Consider the following 19,580-nt stretch of genomic DNA (forward strand, 5'->3'; position numbering starts at 1 on the left):
GAGGGACCTGCGGGTGGTCTCTGTGTGGCCGAGGGGGCTGTGGCTGAGCACCCTTTGCTTTTTCCTCCCTGGGCTTTTAGGCAAAACCCTGTTCCCCTGCAGAATGGTGCTCAGGAGCATCTCCTTGGCCAGACTGCCATCTAGATCTGTGCCACCACCACCTGTGTCGGTGTCACCCACCAGCTCTCCTGACTGACACCAGCAGGCGTTTGGCCCGTGCCCTGCGCGCACTGTGGCGGCAACAGCCGGGTGCTGACACGTAGCAATGCCACTAACTGCAAGGAGCGTGGCTTTGCAGCTCCCAGCTCTTCACAGCTCCCCTTGCCAGCAGCGCTTGTCAGCTGTGCCCACCGGGCACGGGGGTCTCCCAGCTGTGCCACCTCCGTGGGGACTGTCACTGCCACCACCCAGCCACCTGTGCGCGGTGCTGCCCATGGGATCCCCAGCCCTCCCCCAGCCAGTGGGGAGGAGAAACCCACAGGGATGCAGGAACCCAGGCTATAAAAGCATCCTCCCCTTTGGGACACAGCAAAGCTGCTGGCAAAGGAGGTGGCTGCCCCGGGAGAGCGCGATGCCAGCAGGACGCAGCAGGACAGTGCAGCAGTGTCTGGTGGTCTTGGCCATGACATGGGCCACCATCTTCTTCCCCTTGCCAGCTCAGGCTCTGCAGAGGTAGCAGGTGGCTCACGATGCTGTGGGTCTCGCTGTCTCCCCTTGGTTTTGGGTGCTGAGGACCAAAGGACTCTCCTCTTGCTTCAGCCATGCTGGGAAACCCTCTTCCTCCTCCTTTTCTGTTCTGCACTAGCTCACCCGCTCTTCCTCGCTCCTCTTCCTCTCTCTCCTTGAGCACCGCACAGCTCAGCATCACCCCATCTCCCAGATAATCAAGGATGGAGTACTGGGCTGGGCTCAGCCCATGGGTGGCTGCCCGGTGTCGGTAGGTGCATTCTGCAGCATCCAGCTCCCGTGGGGTCCCTGCTGCGGGTGGGCCATGCTACATCCCCCCCACCTCGGGGTGGGTGTGGGGCTGGGGGTGCCGTGGGAAGGGATCCGCGGGGGCCGGGCTGGCAGCCCCACGGTGCTGTGGGGAGCTGCTGCCATCTAGAGCCACCCGGTTGGAGTTCCAAAGGCAGGAGCGCTGGGGGGGGCTCCTGCGGGTCCCCCAGCCCTGCCCTGGCCCCCCCGGCAGGGTTGCACTGCGGAGGATGCCCTCCATCCGCCAGACGCTGCGGGAGATGGGGATGAAGGTGTCTGATGTCTTCCCCGAGCTGGGACGCAGCAGGCGCAGCGGCACAGCCGGCCCCCGAAACGGGACGGCTCCCACTCTCCTCACCAACTACCTGGACGTGAGTGTCTCCCTGTGTGGGGACTTGTCACCCCAATGCGGTCCTGCTACCAGGGGCTTGGATCTGCGTGACCCCCCCTCCTGTCCGAGCCGTCACCCCAGTGATGCTCCCCAGCGATGCCTCTTCCAGACCCAGTATTTCGGCGAGATCAGCATCGGCACCCCGGCGCAGACCTTCAAGGTGGTCTTTGACACGGGCTCGGCCAACCTGTGGGTACCGTCCTACAAGTGTTCCCCCCTCTACAGTGCCTGTGGTGAGTACGGGGGCATGGCCAGAGCCGGGGTGGGGGCTGCTCCTCCAGCTTCAGCTCAGGGAACATCAGTAAGACCCTCCATCTCGAAAGCTGATCCAAGCGGGCTGGGGTGGGTTTACTGCTGGGTGGGGGGCTCCGTCTGCTGCTGTCTGGTTGCCTGGCACTGGGGCAGGGTGGGTTCATCGTCCTGTGGAGCCTGTGGGAGCAGAGACCCTCAGCCAGTCCTGCCATCACCACCTCCCTCACCCCCTTTGATGCACCTTCTCCCTGTGCCCAGTTTCCCACAGCCGCTACGACTCCTCCAAGTCGCGGACGTTCATAGCCAACGGCACCGGCTTCGCCATCCGCTACGGGACAGGGAGCGTCAAGGGTTTCCTCAGCCAGGACATCGTCATGGTGAGTCTGTGCCCCGAATCCACAGACCTGGAGCTGCTGGCTCCACACGAGCATCCCCACTTACCCAGGAGTAGGGGGGTCCTTGGGGGATTTAGTCCCCCCAGCTCCCTACAAGGACACTTGCGCCCTCCCCCAGGTGTCAGACATCCCCATCATCCAGGTGTTTGCCGAGGCGACGGCGCTGCCTGCCTTCCCCTTCATCTTCGCCAGGTTTGACGGGGTGCTGGGCATGGGCTACCCCAGCCAGGCCATCGACGGCATCACCCCCGTCTTCGACCGGATCCTCTCGCAGCAGATCCTCAAGGAAGACGTGTTTTCTGTCTACTACAGCCGGTGAGACTCATGGGGAGCTGGCGCCAGGGCCAGGGAGGTGTTTGTTTTGTGGGGTTTGAGCATCACAACACAGCGGTGCTGGGTTTACGTCTTGGGATTGGGAAAGAGCTGCATTGGGGGTGCGGGAGCTGGGGTGGGGTGTGGAGGGTGCCTGGGGGGTCTGGGGTGGAATGAGGCAGCGCAAGAGGCAGAACCAGGTGGGTGCTTAGAGTGCAGAGGGTGGGAGCGGCTGCTCCCCCCTCGTTTGTCACTGTCAGATTGCCCAGTCGCCAGCTCTGCTAGTGGGGCTGGAGCAATCACAGCCACAAGTGGATCTAGTGTTTCATCTACAGGCAATTTAAAATAATAATAATAATAATATATTTTTTTAAATCTATTGAAGACAAACTTGCACCAGCAGCCCAACCTCCTTTCAGTTCTTGCCCCAAAGTCTTGTCCCCCAGCATCCCTGCTCCCAGCAGCACCAAAACCCATGGGAGCAGTGGGGCACCTGTCCTGGTAGAGCAGGAATTCTGTCCCCCTGCCCCAGCACCCCCCAGTGACCCCAGGTACAGCACCCTGGCAATGCGCAGTGACAAACAGCCCCACAAACACATGCTGAAAGCAGGAATGGTGGCCCTTTACCTCAGCTGAAGGTGGATCCATCAATAACGAACGAAGCCTAATGATGCTGCCTGCAACTGCAGCCTTGTCCGGGTGCTGCTTGGGTCCCCTTGGCACCCCAGGGACAGAGCTGCACTCAAACCACAGGCTTACGGAGCATCTCTCTCTTTGCAGAGCTTCGAAGTAAGAAGAAAAAAAGCACGAGCACTGTTGAGACAGCACCCACTAACAGTCCCGTGCACCCGGGTGCTGCTCCGTGGGTCTCACACACCCAGCAGCCCCACACCAGCTCTGCACAGCACCAACCTGCTCGGAGACCTCAGCATGCGGCACCCCCTCCCCGCGGCACGCACACCCCTCTGAACTAACTCGGGGTTCCTTCTGCTCCAACTTACTCCCCGCTGCTGCTCACCGGGTCAGCAGAGCCTCACCAGCTGGGGCTGGTCCCTTCTCACTGGTTTTTGGGGGACAGCAGCCAAGGGGGAATCACTCCCCTGTGTTTTGCACCCTAGGAACACTCCTCTGAAACCTGGGGGGGAAATAATCCTCGGAGGCAGCGACCCAGCTTACTACACCGGGGACTTCCACTACCTGAATGTCAGCAAGAGCGGCTACTGGCAGATCAGCATGAAGGGGTGAGCGCTGTGCACAGCACCCGGCAACCCGCAGACCTGGCTGGGTGCTGGGAAGGGGGTGCTCAGGGCGCTGTGTTCGCTCCGTGTTTTTGCCGGGTGCTTTCCCTCCGGAGGGGCGCGGGGTTGGTTCCTCCGGCACAGAGCTGCGCGGATGCTCTGAAAGGAGCCGGGCTGGGGAGTGTGGAGGGGGTGGCACCGTGGGCTGATTCCACTTGGAAGCTGCAGTGGAAGAGTTTAACCCCCTTCAGTCCTGCGGAAGGAGCGTGAGGTACTGAAACAATTCTGCTTTGTTTAATTTAAATAAATTAAAAAGATGACAAAAAATACCCAACGCACATGATGAAGCTTGGCTTCCACATTTGAGAAGCTCGAGGGGAAGGTTCCTGTTCCCCTGGAGAGTCTGTGCTCCGACGGCACTGGAGCAGCGTGGCTCTGCTTGGCCACTGTTCCCTGGACAAGGATGCGACACACACAGCCCTGGGGGCACAGCTGCAACCGCTGCCGGAGGCTGAGGGTCCCCCCTGTCCCCTCCTGCCCCAGGGTGTCCGTAGGGGCTGAGATCCTGTTCTGCAAGGAAGGCTGTTCGGTGGCTGTTGACACGGGAGCATCCTACATCACCGGCCCAGCCGGCCCCGTCTCTGTACTGATGAAAGCCATCGGGGCAGCAGAAATGGCCGAAGGAGAGGTGAGCAACCCCCTCCTCTGCCCCGCTCCTGCCCATACCGCAGCAAAGGGGCTCAGCGCTGTCTCCTCTCCCACAGTACGTAGTGGACTGCGACCGAGTCCCTCAGCTGCCCAGCATCTCCTTCCACCTGGGCGGGAAGGCCTATGTGCTCAGCGGCTCAGCCTACGTCCTGCGGGTGAGCTGCGTCCCCCGTGGGGGTGGGAGGGCGGCTGTCCCTGGGCTGGGTGCATCCACTGTGGTGAGCGGTGCATCTCGGCGTGCAGCTCGGGCTGCATCTCGGGGTGCAGCATCCTGCACCCTCCTGGCTCCTCTAGCGCAGCTGAGATGAGCCTCAGAATGATGCTGCTTGTTTTTTCCCCGAACCTTCTTGTTCGGCAGAGGTGTCTGGATGAGCCAGACCAACCTGTCGCTGCTTCCTTGGGTGGTTTTGGGGAGACGTGGGGTGAGCAGTAAAGAACAGAGACAGGCAGGGATCCTCCTTCCAGTGTCGAGGCTGAGCAGAGGGTGTTGATGTGGGGATCGCAGCCCCTCCTCGGGCACGCTGCAGGAGAGATCTTCCTCCCGGCACCTCCATCACTGCAGGATCTCCTCCTCCTTGCAGCAATCCCAGTACGGGGAGGACGTCTGTGTGGTGGCTTTCTCGGGGCTGGACATCCCACCCCCAGCTGGTCCCCTCTGGATCCTGGGCGCCAGCTTCATTGGGCACTACTACACCAAATTCGACCGGCGCAACAACCGCATCGGCTTTGCCACAGCCCGCTGACGGCCGGGGAGAGCAATGGGGGAACCAGCCTGGAGGCAAGAGTACCACCGAGAAGAAATGAAGTGCAAACGAGAACAGCGTTTCCTTGCAGCTCAGCCACCTCCTCTCTGTACTGAAGCAACTGCAAAACCTTCTCCCACTGCAAACCCCCGCTCTGCTTCCTGAGAGTCTCTGCTGCCAGGAGAGCTGAGCCTTAAGCTCATCTAGCGAGCGTATTCAGCCGGGGAATCAGAGCGGGATCCTGTGTCTGGAGTTGCACCTCCAGGCTCTTGCAGGGTGATGTGCAATGGAGCATCTGAGATGCAGCGGATCGCTGCTGGTGGGGATGCGCTTGCAGGTCACAGACAGGCTGAGGAGGGATCATCTGTTACAGTTTGTGTTGTTGTTTGAATGGGAGAAAAATAATCTGGCTGTGATTAATGATGGTTTTAGCTGGTGTTAACCCTGCCCCTCTCCATGACTTAAATATTAAACAGTCTCAGAGCAACAGGATGCTGGGTGGTTGTTTATTCTTGCAGAAGGGAGAAATTGGGCACTTTTACTAAGAGAACTAGACAACAACTGTCCCTCTGCTGGGGTTCATCACAGCAGACACTGCATTTCTGTCCTTCCCTGTTTCATAAGAGTGAAACTCCCTCCCAGCTGCTGCCACAGCATCTACATGTAGGCAAATTGGGATATTTTCAAACAGCAAGCAAGCCCTTTCTGCAGGAGATGAGCTGCTGTGTGGGCTCCCCATGCCTTGACCTGCCTTCCTGTGTGGGGCTCAGGACCACACTGCTGGGGACAGAGGGACAGGGCTGTACATCTGTCTGCTTCGCTGCTCTCTGGGGAGCGGAAGGTGCCTGCAGGGCTGATTTTGTCTCACCAGGAAGGCAGCCCTTGCTGCCCTGGTTCCTGGGTCTGTTTTCCTTGCCACGCTGACTCGAGCTGACAGCTCGAGGTTTGTGTCTGGCCTGGCCGGGTGCGGAGATGCTCAGCAGGAGCGCTGGAGCTGCGAGCCCAGTGCTCCCAGCCAGAGGCTGACATTTCCAGTTCCGCGGGAGAGCTGCAGCGCTTGAGTCGCAGCCCAGCAGCTGGGAATCCAAATGCTCCCCAGCACCAAGCGGTTTGCAACACACTCTCATCTCCAGTTGGAGGCTCAGGTCTGTGGCTGCCGTGGTCCATAGCCCTGGGAAATGTGCCTGGAAAGGGGAGCACAAGGCTCGGGAGCTGGAGCAGAGCCTGGAGCAAGCCACCATCTGAGTGCAATCACTCACAGGAGCTTCTGATCCTCATTTCTGCCCCCAGCGATGGCTGCTGCTGAATTCCCAGCACTGCAGGGAGCTGCCTCGCAGACTGCAGAGGTGTTTGGGAGAGTGATGCCCCTGCCAGCACCCAAATGCTGCTCTGTGACCCTTCCAGCGCAGCCTCGCGGTGGAGAGGATGTCCCTAAGCGGATGTTTGTCCCTCCCGGGAGGGTCTCTGCAGCCACACAGCATTTAAACCTCTTAACGCTGGACTGCACAACCCTAGGTCTCCAAGGATGGGAAACTGGAGGCACCCAGCGGTGTTCCCTGTTTCTTGCCATCGCCTGCTGCAGCACTGCTCCATCACCTCCAACACAGGGCAGGGAGAGCAGTGGTGATGGCTCCTGGGGACTGAGGGTGGAGGGAAGGGGCCCCAGCGGTTGGTGTATCTCGCTTTCATCCAGCGTTTCCCTTCCTTCCTACCACAGGAAAACTCTCTGCTTGGAAATAACCGAGCCTCCTCTGTGCTATTCTACACCACAAAGGATCCAGCCTGGAGAAGGTTCAGGCGGATGTGAGCTTGGAAAAGCACGAGGTGACTTCACTCCCCACGATGGCTTCTGCCTGTAGCCGTCAGCTGGGAAATGGTCAGGCTGGCCTAAAATAGGATGGGGTTTGTGGATGCAGTTCTGTTCCTATTCGACACAGTTGTTGCGAGCAGCGGGAGGGAAAAACGCCTGGGCTGCTGCAGCGCTGCTCCCGGGCCCCTTCGGCCAGTCTATTAACACCTCTAATCGCCTGTGCCAGGGCAATTTCCTGGTGGCCGCTGTCAGGCCGGGCTGGGAGGCACCGCTCACCTGCAACTGCCCCGTGTTAACACTTGTGATTGCTGCAGAAGCAATTATGACCATCCTATTAAAACTGGCGGAGCTCACTCTATATTTAGAAACACATGGAACCGGCTGGTTTATTTTTTCCCCCTTCCTGAAATGATTTTCCCCAAGTCTCCATGGTCTGTTGAGCTGGTTTCAGCCGCAGGCAGCTGTAAACTTTGGAGGGGGCATTCCCTGCTCCGAACCATGTGCAGTTGCTATTTCCTCTGCTAATAAGCCGGGCTGGAGCGGTGTCAGTGAGCTGTGGGGGGGCTGTGCCAACGCGCAAGTCATGTTTTATCTTTAACTATCAAATGTCTTTCCAGCCCACCTGCAAATCCTCTCTGGGGGTCAGTGCTTGGTGTGTGAGATGGTAGCAGGGCTGGAGAGGCCAGTCCAGAGAGGACCTGGAGCCCAGAGCACGTCCCATCTGCAGCATCCCCATCCTTCTGATCCCAAAGGGTTGGGCAGGCGGGATCACTGAGGGGTTTGGGGGCTGAGGAGGCGGGGGGGAGGAGACACCTGGGCGGGGACAGGTGTGGATCCCGGTGCGGGTCTGGAGCGGATCACTGGGGGGGTCCTGGTGCGGGTCCCGTGCGGGTCCTGGGGGGCGGGTCCCGGGGTGGGGTCCCGGCCTGGGTCCGGTGCGGGTCTTGTATGGGTCGTGGGGGGCGGATCCCGACGCGGACCCCGGGGGAGGCGGGTCCCGGTGCGGGTCCTGGGGAGCGGGTCCCGGTGCGGGTCCCCGCTGACCTCACAATGCGGCCGGGCGCTGCCGCGGGAGGCGGGCGGGAGGCGGGCCGGTGACTCATGGCTTCCCAACGGCGAGCGGCTCCTCCCCGCGGCCGCCGGCCCCGCGGCAGCCCCCGGCACATGGGCCGCGGCTCCGGGCGAGCGGAGCTGGCGATGGCCGGACCGCCCGGCCGCTGCCCCGACTGCGCGGGGCCGGAGCGGGGCGGCGGCGGGACCCCCCCGGCCGTGCCGCTCCTCGGCATTGTGGTGGACGAGGGGGACGTGCTGCCCGGAGCGCTGCGGCTCATGCGGGAGCTGAGACCCGGCTGGGAGCCGGGCAGGGTGAAGACCAAGGTACGACCCGGCGGGGTGGGGGAGCTGCGGGGAACCCCCCCGGGGACCGGCCGAGGGGGCTGCAGAGCCCAGCCGGGGGGGCGCGGGGTCCGCCCGAGGGGGCTGTGGGGTGCACCCTGAAACGCTATACGGTCCACCCTGTGGCAGCTATAGAGCCCACTCGGGCGGGTCTAGAGTCCGTGTGAGGGTGACTGTAGGACCCGCTGTGGGGGGCTATTGGAGCTGCAAAGGAGTGCACAACATCCCACCCTCCTGCTCTCCTTTCCACTCTCAGAGCGTAACGAGGGTCAATCAGGTGTGTGAAGGTGTGACACCAGGCTTTGGGGACCCCTGGCGCAGTCACCGAGCAGTGACTGTGAATGCGAGTGCGTCCCCAGGGTCCCTCGAGGCTGCCAAGGTGGGTGATGCTGGGGGGATGCAGCCTGCACTGCTGGTCCCCATGGGGTCCCCCCTGCAGGTGCTGCACCCCTGCACCCCACGCTGTGCTGCGGTGCCTGCTCGTAGGAGTAGCTGCTCCTGGAGCAGGTCTTGCTTGGGTTACTAGTGGCCTTGCACCTTTGCCATGTCCCATGGGCTGTGCGCAGGTTTGGATGGGAGCTGGGATTCGGCGCTGGGCTCCTGCATGGACTGGGCTTTGCTGGGAGAGCTGGTCCTGTGGGGCTGACAGCTGCCGGAGTTCCCGTCCCCCTCCTTGCCAGGTCTGGGGTGTAAATGCGAGGCTGGCGGTGTCTGTGCCCTCACCGGGCTCCTGCCCATGGGCACAGGAGTGTGGAGGTGGCGGAGCTGGGTGCGTGTAAATGTCTATACGTGTGTATGCATGTCCTCTGAAGGCACACGCTTCCTGTGTGCCTGGAGTGTCATTAAAAATGTATTAATAGCCAAGTGTAATTAAATACAAGAAGCTGCAGGAAAATACATATGAAAGGGCAGATGGCAATAGGCAGGAAGCTTGGAGATGGAGTTCCTTCAAGCACATAGTTGTAGGGGCAGGAAATGTCTTGGGCTCTGTGCAGCCCTGGGCACAGACCCAGGTGGCAATGGTATCCAGGCCGTGTCCAGGCACTGGAGGGGGTCAGTGTTCAAGAGCAGCCTGTGTGTACGTGCATGTGTTTTTAATTAAATAAAAAAAAAAGGGAGAAAAAACTTAGGAGTTGTCAGTGAGGGGGGAATCTCCAGTGGCGTTTCCCTGAGCTGCTATTGCGAGGGCTGTTTGGGAGGGATCGGAGCGGTACTCTGGTCCTCAGCTGGTTCCCATTAGTGTCCCTGTTTGCTTTCCTCGGTGCACTGGAGCAGTGCCCGGTTCACACTACCTCATCGCACGGTGCCAGTGCACCAGCTGCTTGCAGGGGCTGTACGGAGACAAGGAAAAAATCTCCCAACGCTTGGGGCAGGGTGTGGAAGATGGGGAGGAAGGGTCTGGGTGCTTGGCGTCCCCTGCCTGCCCTCTGCTTGCTGGGGTCTTCAGCCCCCTGTGCTCCAGGTTGTGCCCATTTTCCAGGGCTCCTGCTTCTCCTCCTTTAAGCTCTGTCCCTGGGCAGCAGCATCTCCGTACCGAGCAGGCACGGATGGTACCGGTGAGTCAGGCAGCCACGCTCCCAGGGAAGCACACACTCCCCCATCCCTGAGCTGCTGATAAGAAGAGCAGCAGCGACATGCAGCCAAACCACTGTGAGGATTCCATGTGGATGGACTTCTTTTAGCCCGACTTTGGGAACGAGGTGCCCCGCTGCAAGCTGGCACGGGGAGGCAGCCGACCCGGCGGTGCTTTGGGGATGGGGAGGGGTCTTATGGGTATGCACAGCACCAGGGTGTTGGATGGATCTGCTTCGTTTCAGCACGGGGTTTGGGTCTTGCTTTGCATTTAACTGTCATGAGGCTCCTGGTGTGGATCGCACTAGTCGCTGTGGCCCTGCTGATGGCTGCTGGCACTTCGGATCCACGAGGAATAGCACTGGGCATCACCCAAGCTGCTGCACTCGGGAGCTGGAAGAGCTGCCACCTCCAAAGCAGATGAGCCCCTGTGTGCGTGTGGGTACCAGGATGCTGCTGGACCACGGGTGGCTCTCCGAAGATAGTGGCCTGGAATTCAGAGGGAATAAGGCTCAGTAATCCCGTTAAACCCGCTGGAAAGGGCTGATCAGGCTGTTGAGCACCAAAACAAAGCAGCACAAGGACTTCACAGGCGAGGTGGCGCTGAGCATCGCAACACGGAGCCGTTTCCCTGTGGCCGATGTGCATGTGGCTCATGGAGGGCACCGGCCCCAGGGTGCAACATCTGCGGGAATGGGCCACAACACCTTCCGCTTGCTGAATTTCTGGCTTCTGGGGCCTGACAGGATAAGGAGAGGAGAGAGCTGAGCGGGGCACTGTGGTGGAAACACAGATTATCTGCCCTGGGAAAACCAGCTCTGTTGCTTGAGAAGGTTCAGCCAACGCAGCCAGCCCGAGGGGACATGGCACCCAATTCGCTGCCTGCTGTGCTCACCCCGAATCCAACACCCCAGCTGTGTAACGAGGGGTGTCAGCACTGTCTGACTTCGGGCATCTCATTCCAGTGCTCTGAGTTTCCTTCGGGAGGCTGCACGGGGAGCCCTATATATAGGCACCCTATATAGGAGCGTGAGTTGCCGAGTGGGGTGTCTAAAATTAGCTGTCCCACCCCCGAGCACCGTTGCTGCTGCAGCACGTGCCCTCGCCCCCCTCCCGCTCCACCAGCATCACACCTGCTCCGCAAACCCAAACGGGATAAAGAAATTGCTGTCATGGGGAGCAGCAGCACCCCGGTGCCGAGCAAGAATTGCGTGGGGCTGAGCATCCTGCCTGGGGGACGATGGGGCTTCCCATGGGGTGACGGAGCCCCAAGCCCCTCAGCGCACTGGGGGCGGCTGCGATCGCGGCGGGATGGGGAGAGGAGCGCGGCGCGGTCGCAGCCGCAGCCCCTGTATGTGCGTGGGCAGGCGGCCAAGCCGGGGCGATGGGAGAACAAAACTCCCTTTCCATCTGCGAGGAGCCGTCAGAGCAATGACACGAGACGTCCCCGGCAGAGACGTCCCTGCCTATCAGCGCCGCGGCCCGCGGGGAGGGTCGGGAGGAGGAGATGGGGTGGTGCTGTTTGCTCCGTCTTGTTTGCTGGTTTTTTCTTGTTGTTGGGTTGTTTGGTTTTTTGCCTTTTTTTTTTTTTTTCATTTTCTGCCAAAGGTTTGCACTGATATTTTTGTGTTTGGGAGCGATTCCCGGGGCTGTCGGGTGCCAAGCGTGTTGGCGCCACATCTGGCCCGAGCTATTCCTGAGCTCCCGGGTGAAAAATGGCAGGATTTCCACCCAAACCGCCAGCTTGGTGCAGCTGAAGCCTTGTGCCCGTGGCCCCCTGCAGCCTCCCTATAGGTGCATGAGCCTCAAGGCCTTGCAAACTTGTGCCACCTGCCGCGGGAATTGTGGCTTCATGCTTTCTTTTGCCACATTGCTTTTTCCCTGGGTCTGATGATGGGAAGCGGGTGTCCCCCATCCCCGGCTGGCGTGGCAGGGATGGACAGACATCGGCTCTGCCGCCCTTCTCCCCCTCCAGCTCTTCACCGATGGCATCACCAACAAGCTCGTTGCGTGCTACACAGACGAGGCCATGGCGGACGCGGTGCTGGTCCGCGTCTACGGCAGGAAGACGGAGCTGCTCGTGGACCGGGAGACGGAGCTGAGGAACTTCCAGGTGCTGCGTGCCCATGGCTGCGCCCCCGACCTCTACTGCGCCTTCCAGAACGGGCTCTGCTACCAGTTCCTGCCGGGCATTGCGCTGGGGCCCAGCCATGTGCGGGACCCCCACATCTTCAGGTGTGCAGCACCCCCACGTCCTCGGGTGTGCAGGGCCGGGGGGAAAATGCGGGATGGGGACACCAGTGGGGGGTTTGCTGTGTGTTTCCAGCTCTCCCCCTCGTTGGCTTTGCTCCAGAACAGAGCTGATGTGCAGCACCCGGCTGGTGCTGGGGGACGAATGATCCAAACTGCAGCTAGATTTATCACTGTGCTTCTAAAGCATCAGCTTTTGGTGACTAGAGATTGCGTGAGAGCCACGGCTGTTACCTGAAATTGCCCTGGCAAGGTGAACGCTATTGTAATTTTGACCCAGACAGGATCTTGAAATATTTCAGAGACGTGCAGGTGGAGGGGAGTTCCAGCTGTGCTGAACCTGCATTTATAAACGTGGCTCTTTGGGGAACCCCTCTGGAGATGTCTTAGGGCTGGTTTTGAGGAGCACTGGTGCTGCACAGCCACGTCTGCATCCGTGTCTCCTTCCAGGCTGGTGGCCCAGGAGATGGCCCGGGTCCACGCCATCCACGCCAACGGGAGCCTCCCCAAGCCCATCCTCTGGCACAAGCTGCACAAATACCTCACCCTCGTGAAGACAGAGCTCAGCCCAAAGGTATCCAACCCCAGGTAAAGGCAGAGGGATCCCAAAGAGCCAGGCTCTGGCTTGGGCATCCGCTGCCCACCCATCTCTAAGGGGAAGAGCCCCAGTGCGCAGGTAAAGCCTCGGCGGGGTTGGGCGTGGGGCTGCGGATGGAGTCGGGGCTGGATCCGGCCCTGTGGCCACATCTGGATCACGATCCCTCTGTGAGTGAACTCATTGGCCAAGGCCCAGGAGCATCTCTGTGTTCAGCACGTTTCCTCCTGCCCCTTTAGGGCAGGGACAGCTCTGGGTTGTGTCTGTACGGCGCCCAGGCAGGATCCAACTCCCACCTGCTGTAATAATCCTCCTCCCTGCAAATCTAGCCTGTCTTTTAAGCCCTCCCTAGAACAAACAGAAGCTCAAGCCCTTCTTATGGCGAGGATCTTAACAGCAAGGTTGAGCTGACGTTAGAGGGGATGTTAGAAACTCGGGATAGATTAAAGCAGCCAGTTCCCATTTCCAACCAGCTCATCGTGTTTCTGGGAGCCGGGGTTCACGCCGGGTGAGAGCTGGGGTGGCTGGGAAGGACGCGGGCAGCCCCAAGAGGTGGTGGAGGTGAACGAACCCGACGGCAAGCGAATAATTAACCTGTTCCCTGAGCAGCAGGGCAGGACACGGAGCCTTTCTCAGTACTCACCCGGCTGCAGGCAGACTTTACCCACGATTGCACCTTTGGTGCAGCTAGTTAAGTAATCATTAACCAGCTCTCTTCTTGGAACTGGAACTTGTGAGGTTAGGGAGAGGGCACACGCTCTGGCAGAGGCCAAAACATTCCCAATGCCTGGGGTCAGTTGGGTGCTTTGGGACTGAGCAATGGGCGCTCCGTGGCTGGTTGGGTGGGTTTGGGGAATGGATGCAGGTGTCAGCATCTGCCAGTGCTCTGGGTACCAAACCTGGCTACCCCACTGAAAATGACCTTGTTAGCCCTCACTTGGTGTCACCAATGAGTTTGTTTATGAAATACACGGGAAAACAAGGGCCATGCTGCCCCTGTGCCCCCAAGGGAGGTTTCCCATGGGCAGAAGTGAATCCCCCCATGCCCTCCCCAGCCTCCAGCAGGACGTGCCCAGCCTGGAGATGCTGGAACACGAGCTGGCCTGGATGCAGGACACGCTTTCGCAGCTGGGATCCCCCGTCGTGCTGTGTCACAACGACCTGCTCTGCAAGAACATCATCTACGATAGGACACGAGGTCGGTGGCAGCGGCTTCGCGTGTCTGGTGGAGGGTCCGTCCCTCGCCCTGCTCCCCAGGGCTGGGGTCCACCCCACAGCCCCCACCTTTACCCCCGCAGAGCACGTTCACTTCATAGACTACGAGTACACTGGCTACAACTACCAGGCTTTCGACATCGGAAACCACTTCAATGAGTTTGCAGGTGAGTTGGGCTCCTCTCTGTGTCACCAAAGGCCCCTCCCTGGGGTCTGCCTGTCCCTGGGGATGGAGGAGGCAGCTGGGGGTGTTCAGCCTGGAGAAGAGAAGCTCTGGGGAGACCTTATTGTGGCCTTTCTGTACTTAAAAGGGGCTGATAAGAAAGATGGGGACAGACTTCTGAGCAGGGCCTGTTGCGATAGGACAAGGGGTGGGGGTTTTGAATTAAATTCCATGACCCGCTCCCTTGCAGGTGTGAAGGAGGTGGATTATCGGCTGTACCCCAGCAAGGAGACCCAGCTGCAGTGGCTGCGCTCCTACCTGCAGGCGTACAAGCAGCTCACCCAGGGGGAGCGGGGGGGAACGGGGGTGTCCGAGGAGGAGCTGGAGGTTCTCTACGTGCAAGTGAACAAGTTTTCTTTGGTGAGTGGGGAGGTGGGAAGGAACCAGACTCTCTCGGGGGCTGCTCATGGAGTGGATTTTGGGGGGAGTTGGGGCTTCGTGCTGCAGCTCAGCGGGTGAGGATGGGGGTGCAGGTTCCAGCCTGGGGGTTCTGGGGACATGTGGGGCAAAAGGCTGCCCCAAGGAGCTCGGCTGTACCTGGGAGGCACCGAGCCCTCGGGCAGGAGAGGTGCAGGGATGTTCTGTGTCCATTTCTGGTCCTTGTTCTCTCTGCTGCAGGCATCCCATTTCCTCTGGGCGTGCTGGGGGCTGATCCAGGATAAATATTCTACCATAGATTTTAACTTCTTAAGGTGAGTCCACTGGGGCCAGGGGACATTTGCTCCCAGTGTTAAATGATGGGAGCAAGAAGGATCCCAGTCATCCCTCCGTGTTTCAGGGATCCAGGGGAAACGGGGCTGGGACACAAGTGTCTCATGTCTCTCCATCTCTCCTCTCTTGGCAGATATGCAAAGCTTAGGTTTAAACAGTACTTCAAGATGAAGCCGGTGGTCACAGCCCTGCAGATCTCCAAATAGCGTCTCCGGCTCCGTGAGGCCCTGAGCTGTTTTGTACTCGCTGCATCCACAGCCCTCGCATCCCCCTCGCCCCTTCCCCAGCCCGGCCGGGGCGAGGGCAGGTCCTGACGGGGCAGAAGACCCAGTGATTAAAGGAGACCCTGGACACACCTGAAACTGGACCATGAGATGCTGGAGAGGACCACGGCCTCGGAGGCCCCTGCCTCCGCGAGGAAGCCTTTACCATCGCCTTAACGCTGAGCCCTGGCGCTCAGCAGGTCTGTGCTGCTTGGCCTGGCACCCAGTTTGTTCCCCTTGTGCTGTTCCAAGGTGGGAAATGGGTCGCCCCATCTGCTCAGGAGCCCCCAGAGCTGCCCGGTTGCTTTTGCTGCTCACGCTGTGCCTATTGCCCTCGCTGCTCTCTCTGTCCCCTCTTGCCCAGTGCTGCTGGGGTTCCCACCCCCCAAACCAGCACCTTTTTTGGGTCCATATTGATCCTGGGCTTGGAGCTGCCCCTGAATATGGGACCCTTTTCCAGGAGGGGCGAGTGCTGCTGTGCTCCGCCTCACAAGGGGCAGCGATGGCCGTGAGCTGCGTGGGCTCAGGACCAGCGGGATTGTGCTGGGGGCACTGGGTGCCTGCACCCCCTTCCTGTCCCACTGCGGCTTCCCTGGGAGCCCCTGGCTCTGCCTTCCCTGGCTCCCCCAGGCCCTCTCGGGGCCGTGTCCCTGCGTGGGACCCCCTGGCAGGAGGTTGAATGGGGCTGACCCACCGGGCACAGCTTCATTGCATCAGCACTTGGCTCTGTGAGGGTGACCCTGGCCTGCTGAGCACCGTCCAGCTCTTGATGGTGGTTGTGCACCAGTTGGGGGGTGGAATCGGACCCCTCTGCCCCTGCCTTGGCTGCCCAGCGAGGGGTTTGAGGACGTGGTGGCCATTCCCTCCACACGGGCACAGGAACCTGCCCCAGCAAGAACCGGGACTGTTGTTGCATCTTGTGTTCGTTTGGTGCAAAAATAAAAGCTGCTGGTAGCTGGAAATGGAAGATGGCAGGTCTGTGGGGACTGGGGCAGGACTCGGAGCAGGGGCAGCACCCACAGGATCTGGGGTGCACCCAGCCCTTCTGCTGGGGTTCACCCCCCTTTGGGGTGCTGCAGGGGAGCAGCAGCCGTGCAGCACGAGAGGGTGTTTGCACCCAGCATTTGCTGCCTCTGCCCTGCTGGCAGCAGCTGCCGTGGCTTGTCCTTGTCCCTGTGGTTTGCAAGAGCCTCCTGCAGACCTGCTCCCCTATGGGCATCGTGGGCGCCCTGGCAGCCCCTGAGGGCAGGCTGGAAAGCGTGGCAGCAGCGGGCACCCCGCAGAACAGGCTGAACCCCAAATCCGCAGCCACGTGGGCTGAGACCTTGAGAAAACACAGGTGAGAGGTGAGAAGGAGAGGGTGCTGGAAGAGGGGCAGGGAAGGGGAAACAGGCACCCCCATCTATGTCCTGACTGCCTGGGGCGAGAGATCCCAGTCCAACCCTTGGTTGTCCCCAAGCCCAGGCTGGGGAAGTCCAGACCCAGATCTCTGCTCCAAAAAGTCATCTTTATTGTGCCAAGGGATGGAGGGGGCAATTGTAAACAAGTATGTGAAATATACAGGTTAAGTTACTCATCATCTTATTAACAAAATAAAGCTCTATCTATATTTACAGTCTTTTTAAAAAAAAAGAGAAATTAAAAAAAAAAAGGGAGAGGAAGAGCTGCATCTTTGTCGGGCATATCTGCATCCAGCCCCCTCTGCAGCGCAGCCCCCCACCCTGGGAGCTGGCACCCCTTCCTCAGGGACCCCAGCCAGAGCAGCACGGGGGGGAATAAATAAAGCACTGACGAAGGGAAAGAGAGGAGAGGAGGCAGGATGCTCCCTTGGATAAACGCCGTCCCGCGAGCAGCCCTGGGGGTGCAGGGGAGCAACACCCGGGTCCTGGTGCTGCAGCACCCCCACCCTGGGGCTGGACACCCCCAGCTGCTCCTCCACCCTGGCAGTGGCCCCACGGTGCCGGACCAGAGGCTGCGGCTGCAGCCACAGCCACCGTGCCTGTTTCTGGCTGTTGCCACAGGGAGGTGCACAGACACCGTGCATGGACAGCCGGACACTGCATGGACAGCTGGACACACAGCCGTGCTGCACCCCAAACACCTCCAGGCTGAGCTCCAATCAGAACCGGGTAATTTTTTTCGATTTTTGTTCGTTTGTTTTATGGCTGTCATTTTCGGGGTGCAGGTCACCATAGCAGCCCGCAGAGCCGGGCATGGTGGGGAGAGGTGCCCAGAAGGGGTGGGACACATGCCCACCATGGCCAGGGCTTGTGCCCGGGGCAGGGGCTGGTGAGGACCGGGGTACAGGCACCCCTTTTATTTACAAAGTGGGCCAGAGCAGTCAGGAGCACAAAGGGCTCCTTGGAGCTTTTACTGGGCCAGGAGAAGCTAAAAACGGCTTGGTGGAAATTTGCTAGCAGGCTCTAAAGACCGAGTGGGAAACACGGCAGGGAGGTCAGACCAGGCTGAGCAAGGGACAAGCGTGTCCCCATCCCGTGTCCCCAGCAGTGGAGGTGGCAGCCACTCTGCAGAGCCTCATGGGTGCGGGAGGGCTGGGAGAAGCTTGGGAGGTTTTCCCACACCCTGACACCCTCAGGTCCCTTCCAGGGCTGCATGTGGGTGACAGCTCAGCATCTGTGGCACCCTATCCCTGGGCCAGGTGGCCTCAGCTCGCTGTGCCCCCACCATCTTGCTCAATGGGGTTGGCATGTCCCAGCCATGGCCCCATGCAGTGCCCATCACCCTCCCCAAAATACCATGAAAGTGGCACCCATCTGCAGGCAGGCAGCAGCTCCCCTCTGCTCCCAGCACAGCTGGTTGGCCGAGTCCCGTCCCATCTGGGGATGCTGTCACCACCTTTTTGGTGGCAGCCGCCACGCCAGCCCCCCTCAGTCCGTCAGCACCACCAGCTCGCCATCGCTCTTGTCCTCGCCCTCCGAGTCCTCCTCCTCGCTGTAGCGGTACATCTCGCCATCGGCCACCAAGTGCCCGTCGTCGCCACCGTCGCCCTCCTTGAGGCTGCGGGTGTTGACGATGACAGGCATGGCGGGCTCGGCGCCGCGGGGCAGGTAGTGCTCCACCAGCGGCGACGCCAGCGGCATCCCCACCGCCCGCGGGTACAGCACGTCCGAGGAGCCGGGGGGCAGCTGGCTGCCCTGGGGCCTGCGGGACAGGGAACACGATCACCGCTTGGGGTGTCGGGGTGCCCCCCATGCATCCCGGGGTACCCCCTTCCATGGGCACCTTGGGGACCCCCTTGTTTGGGGGGAAGGGGCGCGTTACCCTATCAAGTAGCCCTGCCTGGCGTCCTGCCGCCGGTTCCTCATCAGCGCCTTGTACTCGCCCACACGCAGCCGCTTCCCCTCCACGATGCAGGTGCGTTTGGGTCGGGGCTTGTACTTGTAGTCGGGGTATTTCTCCAGGTGCTGCCGGCTCAGCCGGGCTTGCTCCTCGTAGTAGGGCTGCTTCTCCTGGTTGGTCATGGACTTCCAGCGGGAGCCTGTGCAGAGAGGGGCCATAGAATGACAGAATCGTTTGGGCTGGAAGAGACCCTCAAGATTAAGTTCAATTGACTGCACCGCTGGTTTTTAATAGTGACACGACCACGGGGAATGGCTGGTGTGACCGAGAGCCACAGTGGGACTGCTGCTGGCGGGGCAGCGGGTGAGATGCGCTCACCATCTCCAAGAGCGATGCTACAAGTAGCATCATCTTGGGGGTGTCACCCATCCATGGTGGCTGAGGATGAGCAAAGTGAGCAGCCGGTCCCCTGTGGGGATGCACTGGGGGGTCCTGCTCCAGCCCCCCACTGCCATCCCCAGCACTCACCCAGGATCTTGCTGATGCTGGAGTTGTGCATGTCCGGGAAGGCCTGCAGAATCTTCCTCCTCTCGTCCTTCGCCCACACCATGAAGGCGTTCATGGGCCGCTTGATGTGGTTGTTGTTCCTAGACTCGGGGAAGTGCCGGGAGCCTGCGAGAGAAACGCCGGGTCAGGAGCTGGAGGAAGGGACGAGCTGGGGGGTCACCCCACGGTGCTCCCGTCCATCCGCACCGTCCATCTCGCAGGTCAGCAGAGCCTCGTCCAGCCGGTGCACAGGGGTCTCCTCCATCCGCTCCTTCCCGGGGGAAGAATCAATCCCGACGTGGTCCTGTGGGAAAGTGGAGAGTCAGGAACCAGTTCTGAGGCACGAACCTGCTCGCAGACAGATATCTGGATCTGGCTGCGATGGGGGACGGCGAGGGGGACGGTGACCCCAGCGGGCAGGCTCACCTTGCGGTAGGAGTTGCTCAGTGATCCCTCCAGGGCTCCGCTGTGGCCGTGCAGCAGCTGCCGTGCGTCCTGGATGGCTTTGGTGATGGCATCGCCTTCGCCCAGGAACCCTGGCAGGACAGCGGGACAGGCACCCATCAGCACCTGCTCTTCTGACACCCCCCAGCACCCCAGAAACCACAACTATGTGCCCCGAGGGGGTGATACAGAGTGGCAGGTGCTCACTCAGGGAGGTGGCTGGGGGAGGACATGGATGTTAG

At 60.5% G+C, this 19,580-nt stretch overlaps 3 protein-coding genes across 9 annotated transcripts in view; 2 read left to right on the forward strand and 1 right to left on the reverse strand.

Annotated features, from left to right (window-relative positions):
* The first annotated feature begins 664 nt into the window (after positions 1–664).
* Positions 665–5,506, forward strand: REN (renin). Its single transcript, XM_065038568.1, has 10 exons — positions 665–672; positions 1,190–1,346; positions 1,476–1,599; positions 1,877–1,995; positions 2,132–2,328; positions 3,106–3,114; positions 3,444–3,566; positions 4,107–4,251; positions 4,328–4,426; positions 4,853–5,506. The coding sequence occupies exons 2-10, from the start codon at positions 1,206–1,208 to the stop codon at positions 5,012–5,014; spliced, it is 1,119 nt and encodes a 372-aa protein (XP_064894640.1). The 5' UTR covers positions 665–672; positions 1,190–1,205; the 3' UTR covers positions 5,015–5,506.
* Positions 5,507–7,910: 2,404 nt separating this feature from the next.
* On the forward strand, positions 7,911–16,010 carry ETNK2 (ethanolamine kinase 2). 2 transcript variants are annotated; one of them, XM_065038972.1, is made up of 8 exons: positions 7,911–8,201; positions 11,767–12,026; positions 12,492–12,629; positions 13,692–13,834; positions 13,935–14,018; positions 14,265–14,434; positions 14,693–14,766; positions 14,919–16,010. In XM_065038972.1, the coding sequence occupies exons 1-8, from the start codon at positions 7,926–7,928 to the stop codon at positions 14,989–14,991; spliced, it is 1,218 nt and encodes a 405-aa protein (XP_064895044.1). In that variant the 5' UTR covers positions 7,911–7,925; the 3' UTR covers positions 14,992–16,010. The 2 variants fall into 2 exon arrangements, with proteins under 2 accessions (XP_064895044.1, XP_064895046.1); XM_065038974.1 differs by lacking the exon at positions 7,911–8,201 and adding an exon at positions 8,271–8,598.
* A 526-nt stretch (positions 16,011–16,536) lies between these two features.
* The window catches only part of SOX13 (SRY-box transcription factor 13), a 32,553-nt gene continuing 29,509 nt past the window's right edge, over positions 16,537–19,580 (reverse strand). For 5 of the 6 annotated variants that reach the window (XM_065038971.1, XM_005510332.4, XM_065038970.1 and 2 more), the window contains exons 10-14: positions 19,321–19,430; positions 19,102–19,198; positions 18,877–19,020; positions 18,331–18,547; positions 16,537–18,210 (exon numbers count right to left, since the gene is read on the reverse strand). In XM_065038971.1, the coding sequence (XP_064895043.1) occupies positions 17,937–18,210; positions 18,331–18,547; positions 18,877–19,020; positions 19,102–19,198; positions 19,321–19,430 (842 nt within the window). In that variant the 3' untranslated portion in view covers positions 16,537–17,936. The remainder of the gene's footprint in view (positions 18,211–18,330; positions 18,548–18,876; positions 19,021–19,101; positions 19,199–19,320; positions 19,431–19,580) is intronic. The other variant, XM_065038969.1, reaches the window with a different exon arrangement.

The sequence above is a fragment of the Columba livia genome, chromosome 22 (genome assembly GCF_036013475.1).
Source record: "Columba livia isolate bColLiv1 breed racing homer chromosome 22, bColLiv1.pat.W.v2, whole genome shotgun sequence".
Classification (NCBI taxonomy): domain Eukaryota; kingdom Metazoa; phylum Chordata; class Aves; order Columbiformes; family Columbidae; genus Columba; species Columba livia.

Bases quoted from the DNA above. Each gene is read 5' to 3' on its own strand.
- REN (XM_065038568.1), top strand. From the start codon at position 1,206: ATGCCCTCCATCCGCCAGACGCTGCGGGAGATGGGGATGAAGGTGTCT. The intron at 1,600-1,876 runs GTGAGTACGGGG...CCCTGTGCCCAG, and splicing joins CCCCCTCTACAGTGCCTGTG to TTTCCCACAGCCGCTACGAC. The intron at 3,567-4,106 runs GTGAGCGCTGTG...CTCCTGCCCCAG, and splicing joins TGGCAGATCAGCATGAAGGG to GGTGTCCGTAGGGGCTGAGA.
- ETNK2 (XM_065038972.1), top strand. From the start codon at position 7,926: ATGGCTTCCCAACGGCGAGCGGCTCCTCCCCGCGGCCGCCGGCCCCGC. The intron at 8,202-11,766 runs GTACGACCCGGC...CTCCCCCTCCAG, and splicing joins CGGGCAGGGTGAAGACCAAG to CTCTTCACCGATGGCATCAC. The intron at 12,630-13,691 runs GTAAAGGCAGAG...TGCCCTCCCCAG, and splicing joins CCAAAGGTATCCAACCCCAG to CCTCCAGCAGGACGTGCCCA.